At 37.1% G+C, this 15,881-nt stretch overlaps 1 protein-coding gene across 1 annotated transcript; it reads left to right on the forward strand.

The window, feature by feature from the left end:
- Positions 1-1,939: 1,939 nt before the first annotated feature.
- LOC106311563 lies at positions 1,940-14,778 on the forward strand. The gene is made up of 13 exons (XM_013748766.1): positions 1,940-2,753; positions 2,849-3,186; positions 3,791-4,355; positions 4,520-4,627; positions 5,914-6,079; positions 6,355-8,039; positions 8,400-8,609; positions 8,836-11,073; positions 11,361-11,473; positions 11,986-12,382; positions 12,472-12,786; positions 13,033-13,290; positions 13,590-14,778. Exons 1-13 carry the CDS (start codon positions 2,028-2,030, stop codon positions 14,613-14,615), a joined length of 8,145 nt encoding a protein of 2,714 aa, XP_013604220.1. The 5' UTR covers positions 1,940-2,027; the 3' UTR covers positions 14,616-14,778.
- The last annotated feature ends 1,103 nt before the right edge of the window (positions 14,779-15,881 follow it).

The following is a 15,881-nucleotide window of genomic DNA, read 5'->3' on the forward strand; positions in this document are numbered from 1 at the left end:
GAAGTGTAATTTAGTTACATATAAATGATGTTTTCCTTATTAGACCAAACAATTAAATACTATTAACTTAATACTCTTATGCTTAAAATATCGAATATAATTGGCTTAATACACAATTCGGTATGAGGTAAATATAGAAAATTTATATTTAAGATGCAAAAACTTTGAAACCAAGCCAAAAATTGATAATATATTTTCGGGGAGTTAAGAAAAATTATAATAATTGAGTTCTCTATTTTTTTTATTAGTTTATGGTAATTATCAACGACGTTAACCTAACAGCAAATACTATATAAACGATTAGATATCGGCTTTAATAAAACATGAAGATATTTCAGTTTTTAAATAGAGCATTTTTCTTTTTCTTTTTTTTACTATTTAAAATAATTATTAAACATATTAAATTAATAATAATAATTTGAATAAAATAAAAATAAGATAAATTAGGAATCCTTAATATTATTAAATAAAAAAAATATTAGTACATGTATTTGTCAACAAAAAAATAAAATTATGTTTTGTTTAATTTGATAAAAATGAAAAAAAATTAACTTAAAAAATATATTAAATTACTAAAATCAACATTTTGAGTATGAAGATCATTTCAATAAAAATAAATTATATATATAAATATTATTAATTATGCTATATAATTTACATATAAATATGAAACTATATATTAGTTAATCGTTTTATTCTGTATATATTAAATACCAAACCATATCCATATACCTCGGTTTCTTAAAAAATAACATCATTCAGTATTACTAAATTCAAACCACTTTCTCTATTACGGTTCGTTTCAGTCCTAATTGGTTTGGTTTTACCGTATTGAAAATCAGATTAAGTTTTTCTAACCGCTGATATGCTTTTCCAGCCAGTTCCGAGTTATACTAATAATCAGATTTTAATTAAACCGGTAAACCCGATCAAAACCCGTTAAAACTCGCTAAACTCGGTGATCCGATTCGATATTAAAGCCCGGTTTTCTTAAATTCAGTTTACAAGAATAAAAAATTACAAATTCTGAAAAGCTTTCATTAAAAGTTTCATATTTTTCCAATATATATCTAAATAAAATAGTTTTCATTATATTTTTATATTTTAATATTATTTTTGAAGTTTTCATTTTGTTTTCATATCAACTTTAGATTCTAATAATGATATAATGTTTATATAAATAATTTTATAGTTATACATATATATATATATATATATAGTTACTTAATTTAAAATTAGGTTAAAATTTTAAACCTGACTGAACCGGTTGGATTGGTCCGATGATTGATCCCACTAGAATGTTGAGTCAATATCAAAACATTGCTTTAAAGACTTGCCAAATTTGTAGTTGTTTTTTTAATATTTTTATTTTCCATCTTATGTAAAATTGTGAAATTGTGAAATTCGTGTAAAATCTATAAGTCCATATTGATCTGGTCCATGAAAAATTCAAAGGTTTTTCGTCTAAAATTTCAATTACAAATGGTCTCATTCCAACTTATATATGATTATATAAAAACACAGTTGTATAGATATAAAAAGATCCAACACATATACATATTTAATTTGTTAATACTATATATTTTAAATTTTAGTTATGTAAACTCATCCTGCGCAGAGCGCCGGTCTTATCCTAGTATATGATTAAAATGATGAATTAATTTTTGCACATAAAAAAATTTTGAATACAAACTGAAACCAAAATCGTACCATACAAATCACATTAGACTCGAGTCGGATTGGACACCCTAATTTTGGTAATATCCCGTAATTCACTCATGCTCGTTTTTACGTGAACACGAAAGTAGGTCAATTGGGTTTTCTTAAATACCTGCTCCATAATCCAAATCCGGTTTGGAAAAATAGATTAAAACCGGTACGATTCATCCTAAACTTTCTTTAACCCTCTGAATCGCGAACACAGAGGGACTTGTATTTATTTATAAAGACCCAACTCAGAAGCCGTTAAACCCTAACTGTCGCCTTTTCTTCTCTTTTCCAATTCGTAGCTATTCCCTCGCCGACGAATGCAAGGGAATCGCGACGGCTCGTGGTCCCAGGGCTCCTCCGGCAACGGTGGAAGCGGCAGAGGAAACGGTGGTTATCTTCCTCAATCTACGAATCTTGTGTTTCCCAATTTCAGTCTCCAACAACAACCTATTCGATACCCTCTGCCTCAGTTTCCGACGAGCTACTACCGCCCTAACTTCCCCGACTACTCCTTCGGAAACCCTAATTTCCAGAATCTCAATTTCCACCATCCCCAATTCGGCGGTGGCGGCGCGAATGTCTTCCTTCAATCCCATGTACCGAGCTTCGCCCTCCCTCCCCAGCCTCCGCCGTCTAGCAACGACATCAGTTCCTCTCAGGAACGTGGAGGAGCAATCGCAGTCGATCGCCCTTCCTCGAAACGAAGGCGCAAAGAGGGGACTGATAAAGAGGTCCCAAAATCTCTACCGATTCCTGCTACTGTAGGCGCTGATGATAGTGGTGGTTCTCGAACCCATGGAGGGACCGCTTCTTCTTCGGAGAAGCCTTCCTCGAAACAGCCGAAACGGAAAGTAGAAGTCATGCGGATTGATAAGGCTGTCAACGAGACGCGTAAGGCAGTGATTGCTGCTGGAGAGAGCGTTTCTTCTACTAGAGTCTCGAGATCGGTTCTAGAAGAACTTCAAGCTGATTCTTGGCGTACATTAGGGGTGCAGATGCAAGATGTTCCTTCTCTTCGCCAACTTATGGCCCTGGAAGGCAAGGTAAAAGCTTTACAACAGCAAGTGTGTTGTTTTTTTACCAGTGATGAAAAGGGCAAAGGTTTAGCCTTTTATGTGCGTTTCTCGATGTCTTGTAGGTTAATGCATTTATTCATTGCTATGTTGGGGCTAGAAGAATCGTGACCCTGTATGATTTGGAGATGGCAATATGTCGAAACGAGTTTGTTGATTCTTTCGATGATCTGGAACTGGGACCTTTGCTGCAACATTCACTAGTCTTGCTCTATTTTCCATCCATATCCAGCTCTAGTGGACCCGTTCAGATCACTACTGAGGAGATAATATCATTTCTTGATACCTATCTCTACACTTATATTACAGATGATGTCAAGGTCGATGAGTTCCTTAATTTCGTTGCTACTAAAAAATCAGTTGCAAGCAAAGAAAACCTTGGTGTGCGTATTCAGAGCTTACGGTATGATTTTGTTCTTTTTTTTAATTGAATTATCTAAACTTGCTTAGGAGTTTAATTATCTAAACTTGCTTAGGAGTTTAATTAGTTTGATAGTATTAAGGTTTATTTAAAAATTTACTCCCTCCCCAAATCTAGTAATTTATTCGAGAGTATTGAACTTTTGTTACTTGGCTTTTGATTTCATTCACTTTAAGTGGTGAATAAGTATCTAGTAATAGGTTGAGGACTGGAACATCAGTGATGTGCTCGGTTTGATATGTCGTTGTGATTTAGAAAGAAATGAGTCTTATCTGCATGCTCATGTATAGTTTTAGAAATTTGCTGACTAGTCATTTGAATGGAGTTTGCACATATAAGTTTTACATCCAATTCTTTATCTTTATTGCAAAATTTGCTATTGATTTGATTCCATTTCATGTTTATATTCTTTTTTCACATCTTTGTTACCGCAACAGATGTCTTTTCATAGTTCTATTGTATGAATTGGTTGCAGATGTTTTCGTATTGGCTTTTCAATGATGAATCTGCTTTTCTAAGACGCATTACCAGACGCATTCGTATGAATTGCGTTAGCTGATTATGTGATTAATGCATTTTTTTATAGGATGCATGTATCTTACATTCAAGACGCTAAGAGAAAAGAAGGTGAAACGTTGAAAATCTTACTGACTGAACTGCACCAGAAGCATAACATCCCCTCATCAAAGAAACAATCGAAAGTTAAATCCCTTACCATCTCTGAGCGCGCGGAATCATTTGCTTTACAGCATAAGGATTATTGTGGCAAGCATACAAGATTTGATTCATCAAGCTCAGAAGACAACGATAGTGTTGATTATGAGGTTCAAAATCTTAAAACTTCTGACCATACCAGTTGTTGTCCATATCCATCTGTTGCGGAAGAGATGAAGCGGCTTGGGGGCTCCGATAAGAAAAGGAAGGATGACAATCCTAGTCATGGAAAATCCAGTTCGTCCAAATCGCTTAGGAGACGCCCCACCAAATTGCTAAGAGAAAATGCGAAACGAGAGATACCTAAATCAGTAGATTATTCTGATGATAAGAAGATTTTCGGTGTCGATGAGGCTGACTTCACACTTGACGAAGGGGCTTTGAGAAAGTTCATTTCGATTTGGAAGGACCCCTGCAAAGAGCTAAGCACTTCAACTGTAAGTTCGTGTTCGGTATATCGAGGTATATCGAGATTGTATGACTGTTTGAATCATATATAAGATACATCTTTTTACTTAAATCTGAAAGAGAATTAGTTCAAGCAAGAAGCTGTGAGGCTGCATGTTTGTATATTTCCTAATACTCTCTTTTATTTTTGTAGGTTGTTGAGAAAATGCTGTCTTTTTACCACTTGGGGGGCTCTGAAGTACGAAATGAAAGAGCTAAAGCAATGTCATCATTTCCATTTGTTGGATTACTAAATGTCGCTGTGAGTGTTCATATTTGAATTTTTGCATTTTCGTTTGTGTGATTTCCCGAGATGCCCTTCTTCGTTTCCTATGCTTTAATTAGTTCAATCTAATTTTATTTCTGAAATTACCATTATGAGGGAAACTTCTTCTACTTGGTATAAAGCTGTTGGTTTTTGTTTTCCTGCTCATATTTGTGTGGCTCAAACGTATTTGCTCGAGTCTGAGACTTAGCACCCAGTTGCAAGGTCTTGGATTTGAGTTTGGCAAATGTAAAAAATTCCCTAGTTCAGCTTTGCTCTTTGATTCTGCATGTGCACATCACAATGTCACTGAGGCAGGCTGGAACAGGATAAAAATACTACTCTGTTGATAAACTAGTGTCCCTTTGTCACCATATTTTCTTTAATTAAATAATAGAAAGCTTCCAACAGCTGAGGTTGCAGATTTTCTTTCGAAATATCAATTAGGGAATATATATATAAAAACCTGGTTGTCCTTTTTATACGCCTGAATTTGACAGGGAGATTATGGCATTTTTTTTGTCAGCTGCTTTCACTTTCTTTTCATGCAAAAAGCTTCTTGTTTTGTGTTCCAGAGTTTTCTGGATTGTCTTTCTTCAGATGTCTTAGTTTCTTCCCGGCAATCAGATTTTCCCTACTGTAATAATCAGAAGAAAGTAAAACTCCAGTGGTGCAAGAAACTTTTAGGTGCAGGGGGGAATCTGTTTCCGGGATAATATCTCGTTTTTTCTTCTTGATTTTGATCATTTATTTTTGTTTTTGCTCAAGGAAAAAGTTGCAGATGTTTGCCGCAATTAAGTAGTAATATAATTTGTACCCTTTTATGGATGAGTTTTTCTATGGGGTTTCTTAGTCATTTGTACCCTTATATCCATCTTTCACATGTACAAAATCATTTTAGAAAATTGAAAAAGTCCATCTTGTTTAGCTTAATAGTGCGCTTGTTTTCTGTAGATTGACTTTTATCTTTCTCTGTAGCTTGATTCATGTGAGTTTTTGAACAGTAGATGTTATAGATGTTTCTGGAACAATGTAGATGTTTTACCAGTGTCTTCTAAATCAAAATCAGCTTTTTCAATGTGATTTTTCTGCTTATCGTGATGTGGAAAATATTATATGTTCAAGTATTCTCATTATCCTGATGTGGAAAAATATAATCTGTTCAAATGAAAGTTAACTTCCTCTGGAAGCATTCATCGTATGATATTTCATCTTAAACTAAGAAATCTACTGATGTTTTTTCTTCTTTAATTTTTTATTTCTTTCTTGTGCTGCATTTGCAGGTAACCTCAATGAGACGTGGAACGTGTGATAGTATATATGATACTTTGCAATTAGCGAGCCAAAGTGATACGACTAATCCATGCACAGGAAATCAGGTAGATGATATTAAGCCAAGCGAAGACAATGAGTTAAACAAAACTCAGCATGTTATGCTTCCAAAACACAGTGAGTATATTTTTGTTCTCTATATTCAGTACTGCTCTGTGCTTGTTGAATTTTGGTTAGTTATTTGTTTTATATCAAATTGTCTGGTCAATCACCACTGTAGCATCATGATATGTACTTTATTTGAGCAATTCAAATACTACATAATTCAACTATAATCGAATGGGAACTGTTTCCTGGAATACTTTATCTAATAAGCTTTTGTGGCACGGTGGCAGTTTTTTGTGCTCGTCATTTCTATTGCAATTTGCAATCTGATCAATTTTATCTATTAGGTAATACTGCTGAAGAAATTATCAGAAGGCTTTCCTTGCATTTTGAGCATGATCTTTCTGGAGAGAAGCTCATCAGTATCTTTAGGAAGCTGCAGACTTGCCAGATTTTGTTGGCAGAGCAGTTTCAAGTACAGGATTTTGAGTCTCTTGGTTGGGGTGAATTTTCCACTTTCTTGGAGAAACACATGTTACTGCTACCAACACAACTTCGAAGGTTTCTAGCCAGAGAATTACGGGAAGAGTATCCTCTGGAGGTCCACGTGAATGAGAATCTGTTGACTCAATTGCTATCGCAAGCTTCTGAATTTGCAGGTGGCAATGAGATATCTAGACAGATGGTGGCTCGACTGCTTGCAGAACAATTTCCAACAGTTTATCTCCAGGTTGTAGGAAAAGATTCAGAGGAAAATTTCACTGAAATCATCAGTAGCTACAAGAACAAATCTGGTTCTAAATGTCTCCTCTTTTCTTCAACATTGCTGGGAGCTGAAAAATCTTTGACCAGTAAGCATTTAGAAGAATCCCCGACAGTGGGAAATACTAGTGACTCGGGAAGCAGCCCACTGAATGCTGTTTCATCCAAAGAGATTTTAGATGTTCTGCTTAGAGCTCCGTTTTTGTCAGATTTAAATTCATGGTGTCACTGGGATCTTAAGTTTGCCCCATACGCTGGTCCTCTTATGGGGTGTTTGAATGAGATTAATTCAAAAGATCTGCTGTGTCTAGTGACAAAGGATGGTAAGATTATCCGCACAGATCCTTCTGCAACAGCAGATTCATTCTTAGAGGCTGCTCTTCAAGGGTCTGCTTACCGTACTTCTGTGCAGTTATTGTCGTTGATATCATTGAATGGACGAACACATCTACCATTTTCCCTACTAAAATGCTACGCAAAACGTGCATTTGAAGTATTTGTAGATAACCATTCCAAGGAGATGGATCTAGATGGTAGGAATTCTCTTGGGAACGTGCGCGGGCCAGTACAGTTCAGTGCTTCTTCGGACAAAGTGATAGTTGGAGAACAGAAAACTAAAGTGGGTAAAAGTGACTATGCTGCTTCAAAATTCCTTCTTGATTGTCTGGGCTATTTACCTGGGGAGTTTTGCTGTTTAGCTGCTGATGTCTTGCTATCGGGACTGCGTTCTGTTGTTAAAGATGCTCCCACAAGAGTTTTGTCTGCATGCGAGCATACAGAGCAGCGCATCATGCTGCACGATGCCGGATTGCGGCTAGGCATTGTTGAGTGGATTAATGATTACAGTAATTTTTGCTCATCATCTGTGCTAGACTCTGCAATAGTGGAAACTGCTTCGTCCAACTTAGATTCTGGCGCAGGTTTTGTTCAAGAACTGGAGGACCCAATTCATACCGACGAAAGTTGCATGATCGTATCAGAGACACTGTGTGAAGATAATAAAGAGCCTCATGGATCTTGTCACACTTTTGGTGGTGCTGGGGATTTATGTGATTCTGTTGGGGAGGCATTTACCCAAACTGCACCTGAGTTTCATGATAATCCAGCCTCAGTTATTGATTTAATCAGACGGGATGAGTTTGGGCTGGATTCAAGTTCTTCTGGTGCCGAGACCAGTATGTTGCAGAAACAACATGCTCGGTTAGGAAGAGCACTTCAGTGTTTGTCCCAGGAATTGTATTCTCAGGATTCACACTTTATTCTTGAACTCGTGAGTATTATTTCCTTATTTCTTTCTTTGTTCATCATCTTCTTAGAAGCATATTAATCGAGTTTGTTTTAATACACAATTGGTCAATTCTTATGCATTGTGTATCCTATAATCGAGTTCTAGCGTGCCCTAAATGATTAGTAATTAGGCGGTACTGTTATGCTGTCAACTGGTAGATGTTTCAGTTATCGTTATCCTTGTAATGGGAGAGGGATAATGAGTAGTCAAATGTTTGTTTGTCCTGGGAGGGACTTTAATGGTTCTCGTCTGTTGAAGAAAATAGATAGATAATATCACAGGTTGTTAGATGTTGTCTTTATCACTTTTCATCATCTTACTTTCCTGCTATTGTTGCTTCAGGTTCAAAATGCTGATGACAATAAGTACCCTGAACATGTGGAACCCACACTCACATTCATTCTTCAGAAGACTGGGATTGTTGTATTAAACAACGAGTGTGGTTTCATGCCTGAGAACATTCAGGCCTTGTGTGATGTTGGTCGATCAACAAAGAAAGGATCTGGTGGATACATAGGGAAGAAAGGAATTGGCTTCAAGTCAGTGTTTCGGGTATGTGCAAAGAAAATTCATTGTATAGATTATGATTTTGTTCTTTATGTGAATGCTACTATGGAACCCATGCTTAAATGAGGTAGGATTGGCCATGGGAATAGCTATTACGAAACAAGTCAGCTTGAAAGACGTATATGAGCGTTAACGCCAAGTGATAGAAAGATTATAGCAATTTCTTTCTTAAATAACTACTTATAATATTTTTGCTTGGTTTCGCTTCCAGGTTTCTGATGCTCCCGAGATCCACTCAAATGGTTTCCATTTCAAGTTTGATATAAGTGAGGGTCAGATTGGATACATTTTACCGACTGTTGTACCTCCACATGATGTCGAATCACTTACCAGCATGCTATCTGGCCGTGCTTTACAACTGAAAGATGCAAAATGGAACACCTGCATTGCACTTCCTTTCAGAGCCCTTGATTTCGAAATAACAACAGTGAATCACATTGAACCTATGTTTTCAGACCTTCATCCTTCTTTATTACTCTTCCTACATCGCCTCCAGTGCATAGTATACAGAAACATGCTTGACGATTCTCTCTTGGTCATGAGGAAAGAGGTTGTGAGCAAAAATATCGTAAAGGTTTCATGTGGGGAAAATAGCATGACATGGTTTGTAGCATCAGAGAAATTAAAGTCTGCTCTTCGTGATGACGTTCAGACAACAGAGATTTCCATAGGATTTACTCTTGACATGCTAGAAGATGGAACTTACAGATCTTGTATGATTCAAGAACCCGTTTTTGCTTTTCTTCCTCTAAGAACTTATGGTTTGAAATTTATTCTACAAGGGGATTTCATCCTTACATCGTCAAGGGAGGATGTTGATGAGGATAGTCCTTGGAACCAGTGGTTGTTGTCAGAATTTCCGGGTTTGTTTGTTGGTGCTCTAGGGTATTTTTGCAGTCTCCCTTCTTTCGACCAGAATCTGGGTAAAGCTGTGTCCTCATACATGCAGCTTGTGCCTCTCGTTGGGGAAGTGCATGGGTTCTTTTCTTCTCTCCCTCGTTCCATTATATCTAGATTGAGAACAACAAATTGCTTGCTGCTTGATGGAGATGGTGAACAATGGGTTCCTCCTTGCAAGGTTTTAAGAAACTGGAATGAAAAGATAAGGGTTCTTCTTAACGATGGATTGCTTCAAGAGCATCTTGCTCTGGGTTTTTTGGACAAAGATATAGTTTTGTCAGATTCCCTGTCAAGGGCACTGGGCATTGAAGATTATGGACCAAAGACTTTAGTGCAGATTCTTTCTTCATTGAGTCACAAGAAAGATTGTTTGCAATCAATGGGCTTTGCATGGTTATCGTCTTTTCTTACTGAACTATACATAGTATCCCGTTCTTCTGGGCATGGTAATGTAGAATTAGGTATAGATAAGACTCTTATGGACAGCCTTCGTAAGATCCCATTCATACCCCTGTCAAATGGTAAGTTCACCTCTTTAGATGAAGGCGCAGTCTGGTTGCACCATGAGACATCTGGGTCTGACGTTGGCGATGTATTTGAAGCATTTCCTATGTTATATGGAAATCTCCGAACCGTTGATCATTCCTTTCTCTTGGCGACCTCTGTTGGTGAAAAATCCACTGCAGATGACCTCATAAACATGCTTTCTGTAATTGGCATTCAAAAGCTGTCAGCACATGAAATCATCAAAGTGCATATATTACCAGCCTTTGAGGCGAAGAATAGAGGTACACCGGAGGGTTTGATGGTAGATTACTTATGTTTTGTAATGACACATCTACGATCCAGCTGCCATGTTTGTCAGAGCGAGAGGAATTACATAATATCTGAGCTGAGAAGCAAAGCTCTGATATTGACAAATTATGGGTTAAAACAGCTAGGTGAGGCGTCAATTCATTTCGGTGAAGAATTTGGAAACCAGGTTAACATGAAGAAGCTTACCAAAACCTTGGATATATTGTGGCATGTGGTTGATGGTACCTACTTGAAACATCCAGCATCAAAGCTCTATGCATGCGGGATGAAGGAGTGGCGGGGTTTTTTTCAAGAGGTTGGGATATCCGATTTTGTTCAAGTGGTTCAAGTTGAAAAGAGCATTGCTGAATTCTACACTGTTTCACGCTGTGAAAAGTATGATACCAACTTGTTATCTCCCGGATTGGCTGCTATAGACTGGGAATCTCCGGAACTCGCTGTTCTCTTGTCTCTCCTGCACAAAAGTAATTGCCGTGAAGGTTGCAAGTATCTTCTGGAAGTCGTTGATAGACTGTGGGATAATTGCTACCATGACAAAACAACTGTTAACTATAACTCGGGCACGCATGGTGTCATCAGATCATCAGAATCTTCATTTATGAGGGTAATTTGTGTTTCTCAGTGGATAGTTTCAAGCATGGACAACAAGTTGCATCTTGCGAAAGATCTCTATCATGATTGTGATGATGTGCGGTCAATACTTGGCATGAATGCTCCCTATGCAGTTCCGAAGGTTGGTTTTGTCTTTGTCTTACTAATGTTATAACGTGCTTTTGCTATTACAACTGTTAGTTCCGAAAGCAGTGGATAAATTGGCTTTTGAGTGAGTCTTTTCTAATGGACCTATAAGAAGTACATAGAAGGTCTTGAAATTTATTTAGAGATGTGGGTGTTGTTTTAATATCTTAAACCTTGCTTGGATTGATTACTACCATATGGACCTCCTAGCGGAGGAGTTCTTTCATCTCTTTGTTTAACCTTCTTTCTTCAGTCATCTATACTTGGATTATTGTGGAACAGGTTACGAGTGTCAAGTTACTTAATGATATTGGTTTCAAGACCAAAGTTTCCCTCGATGATGCTCTGGAAATCCTAGAAACTTGGGTGCACTGTGGAGACTCTTTCAAATCAAGGTACAACTCTACGGTTATGAAATAATTTTAAGTTTGTGCTTTTATCTTTTTGTGCACTACCTCTTATTTCTTCTAGAATAGTTTTCTGATTCTAACTTCATTCCTCCAGCTTCTTAAGTACTTCATCTGGTGTCATCTTAAGTTACTTTCTTTCGACATCATTAAAATAAGGAGTTCTTAAACTACTGTTCTCTGTCGTGCATGATATTTTGCGGTGCTTTGATTCCTTCTCCGCACTAAGAACATTAGGTCTGATGACATTAGAACTGAGTTCTACAGTTTTCTTAATACCCTATTATGTGTAGAGACCATAGGCTTTAGATAAATTGTCATTTAATGTATTTTGGAACGAGCTGTTCTTGTTTTCTATGTTATTGCGACATTCTTCTTCCAGTCAAGTGTTTGTTTTTCTACCTCCTTTGTGTGACACCAAAAACTCATGATGATGATGCGAGACATTCAGGTCGTCGCGGATTTTCTAACAGTATACAACGCTGTCTTTTCTTTTGCAGCATCTCTCAGGTTACCAGATTTTACAAGTTTTTGTGGAATGAAATGGCTGATTCAAAGCAGAAAATTACTGAAAAGCTCCATGCTCTCCCTTTTGTATTTGTCCCGAATCAAAATGGAAGTAGGCAAAATGATCTGATATCTGGAATATTCTTGTCACATAATGATGTTTACTGGAATGATTCTGCTGGCGTTTTAGATGAGATAAAAGAGATCAGTTCGCAGATCAGCGGTGTTGTGGAATCATTGCGTAGGAAAACATTGTGCAATATCTATTCAGGTCTCCATGATTTTTTTGTGAATGGGTGTGGAGTATCTGAGACGCCTTCTTTTCAAGAGTACCTTAAAATTCTAGGGCAATTCGCACATTATGTGTCACCCTCATGTGCTGCCAAGGCTGTAAGTTATTTACTTCAAAATAAATCACTCTCGTCTTGTTTATCTTCTATCTATATTCTTCTTTGCTAAAGTGTCAAGTTCATGTCTAGGTCTTCAAAATTTTCCTGAAGTGGAGTGATGACTTGAAATCTGGTAAATCTGCCGAAGATGTTGTTCACTTTAAAGAGAAACTTTCAGAGGTCGACTACACTGTGCTTCCTACTGAAAGTGATAAGTGGATTTCCTTACACTCCTCGTTCGGTCTCGTATGTTGGTGTGATTGTGAGAAGTTAAAGAAGAGATTTAAAAAGAAGGATAATATTCAGTTTATTTACTTCGGGGAAAATACTGACGAAGAGAAAGAACTGCTTCACACAAAAGTATCTGTGCTGATGCAGAGCTTGGGCATTCCAAGTATTTCTGAGGTAACTAATCTTCACCTTGCACAATGATATATTGAATTTACATACATCTAGGAGGGGGTCTGAGGGACATTGGATTTGATATAAACGGCATGAATTGTGTTTCACTTACTCCAAAACCACCGTTCTTGTAGTGTAGACGTTTACCAGTGTAGAACTTGTATATGTGTTGCCTTTACATATTGTGTAACACTAGTTTCAATGGCGTCACCTCAAATTCACTCTGTGAATGTTTACATTTTTTTCCAGGTGGTACAGCGCGAAGCAAAATATGAAGGTTTGCAAGATAACAGTGTAACCGTGTCACTTGTGAACTGGTCTCTGCCTTATGCTCAGCGATATATTTTTACTCTCCATCATGAGAAGTATACCCAAACAAAAAAGACTGTATATAGTCAAGTCAAGCGCCTACAAGTCTTTGTCGTTGAGAAGTTATGCTATAAGAATGTCATACCACAATATGATATTTTCTCTAAAAAGGAGTACAAATGTAGCTCTCTTTTGCAGGTATGTCTTCTTTCACCATCGTTTCTTGCAGTAATTTATCCAGTGTATTTTGGGATTACAGGGCTGTGACATTGTCTTTGTGGTTATTTGAAACTCCTCTCTGTTTATTTGCAAGTAGATCTTTGCTTCTATCGTACCCTCTTGACTGGAACAGTGATTTCATAATACCTCAACTGCTTTTTCCAAATCTGGAAAATTAGCATGTGCTTCGTTATTGATATTTTGACCAACTTCAGTGTGATACGATGCAATGGTGATGAATTAGTTGTATGTTTGTGTTTTGATTTTGTTGTCTTCAGGATAAAGCTCTGTACACAACACCATGTCTGGATTCCCATTCCTTGTTCATGGAACTGTCTCGTTTGTTTTTCAACGGGGTTCCTGATCTGCATTTGGCAAATTTCCTTCACTTGATCCAAACAATGGCAGAATCTGGCTTGAGCGAGGGTCAAATGGAATCATTCATTGTGAACAGTCAAAAAGTTCAGAAGATTCCTGAAGGTGAAAAGATCTGGTCCCTAAAATCTGCTCTTAAAGCCAAGAAGAAAGCTGGGATAAGCTTGAGCTGGATACCTTCAAGTTCCAAAAGAAGACATGGTTCTAGCGAGCTCCATGTTGATGATTCTAAGCAAGAGTTGGCCTCCGGTCATGTTAGTAGCAGCGAAGAGGATGTAGCGGAGTCGTTTAAGGAACAAATACCCATCCAGACGGCCGATACAAACTTGGTTGCTGGATATGATAATAGTGCAGGCACAAGTTCACTAGCTAGTCAGCCAAACCCATTATATTCTATGCATATGGAGAGTGGCTCAACCTCAGGGAATCAAGCTACTTTCAACCTCAATCCAAACCTTCTTCATGGATGGAACAATTCCTTCTCAGCAGACTTCAGCGAAAGAGATCAACTTCATACGGGCACACCTTGGGCTGCGCAAGCGCAACAGACGGGTAGGAAAGGAGAAGAAATCGCTTACAGATACTTTGCTGCAACATACCCCAAGGAGGCTAAGGTCAGATGGGTTAATGAGCAGAGCGAAACCGGTTTACCTTACGACCTGTTGATCGAAAACGAAGGTGGTAAACTAGAGTACGTAGAGGTGAAAGCGACGGTATCTTCACGGAAAGATTATTTCAATTTGACAGTGAGAGAATGGCAATTTGCAAATGAGAAAGGAGAGAGTTACATAATTGCTCATGTGTTGTTAGGAAACAGCAATGCCATCCTCACACAGCATAGGAACCCTGTCAAGTTATGCCAAGAAGGTAATCTTCGGTTGTTGATTCTCATGCCTAACAAGCGAAACGAGGTCAATGTTTCGTTTTAGATTCTTTTCTTTTCATTTATTTTACTTAAGATGTGGGTTGTCTTAGTAGCAAAGATACAAAACAGCATCACATTTAGTTCTAATTTTTGTAGCCATCCAGTGATGTTTATCAAGAAATATATTAATGTGTTTTCTTTCACAAAAATGCTAAGAGAGATGATATAAAAATGAGTGAGACTGATGGAAAAGAAAAAATTTTGGTTAGATACGGTCAAATGTTGATTTTGTTACGATGGTCGAACTTGTGCATAGCGAGACCTGTCATGATATCCATGAATTTTAGGGATGTTATCATGGGTAAAATAACCCGGCCCGAACCGAAATTAAACCTGTCCAAAAAATATCCTAAACTAAAAAATCCGAAAAAACCCAGGTATCATTAGGATAACCCGAAAACCCATAGAATTTTAGGGTTACCCATGAGTACCCGCGAAAAACCCTTTAATTAAAAATTTATGGTTTTAAACTAAATTTACAGTAATTATGTATATATTGAATATTTAATTTTAATAATTTTTATATAAGTTAATTAATTTTCAATTTGCAAATTTGTTTTCTGTAAAAAGCAACAAGTAAGTTCTTGGGCTTTTTGCAGAATTGACCTATAACTTAAAGTCAAACACAAAACTAACCTCCTTTTTTTTTTGAAAATTGGTTTTGCCCTATTCACCACACAAGTTCATATAATTTACGAAAATGCCATCAATTTTTTTTTTCTTTTTTTTTTCGAAAATGATATTTTTACTCTCTCACCCTCATCATCTTCAAGTAATTACAAGATTGCCATTGTCATCAATACCACAACCACCATGAACAACCAATTTGAAGCTCTTAATGCTCCCAAAATCGATTTACCCTTCTTCTTTTTCCATTCTTGTGAACTAAACACAACATATCTCTCACTTTCTCTCCACAATGAGCTAAAAAAACCCAAGATTTTGATTCTAAATTTTTTATGGTTCATAGAGTCATAGAAGCTAACGATTCTGGGTGGGTTACTTTCGTTTGTGATTCTGTGTGCTTGGAGAAGCCTTATGTATGCTAAGGAACTTATCTCACCAATTTAAGGTATGACATCGAGTTTTTTTCCAGATCTGTTCGTCAGACGACTTACTTGGGAAGTCGTCTGGCTGTAGACAACTTACCTGGAAGTCGTCTGGTCAACGCAGAGGTTATTTTTGCAATTGACTTTGAAATCTGTAACCTGAGACGACTGAAAGTTAAGTCGTCTACTATTGTTTGGTTTCAAAAAAATTTCCAAAGAAC

This window comes from Brassica oleracea, chromosome C8 (genome assembly GCF_000695525.1).
Source record: "Brassica oleracea var. oleracea cultivar TO1000 chromosome C8, BOL, whole genome shotgun sequence".
Taxonomy (NCBI): Eukaryota; Viridiplantae; Streptophyta; class Magnoliopsida; order Brassicales; family Brassicaceae; genus Brassica; species Brassica oleracea.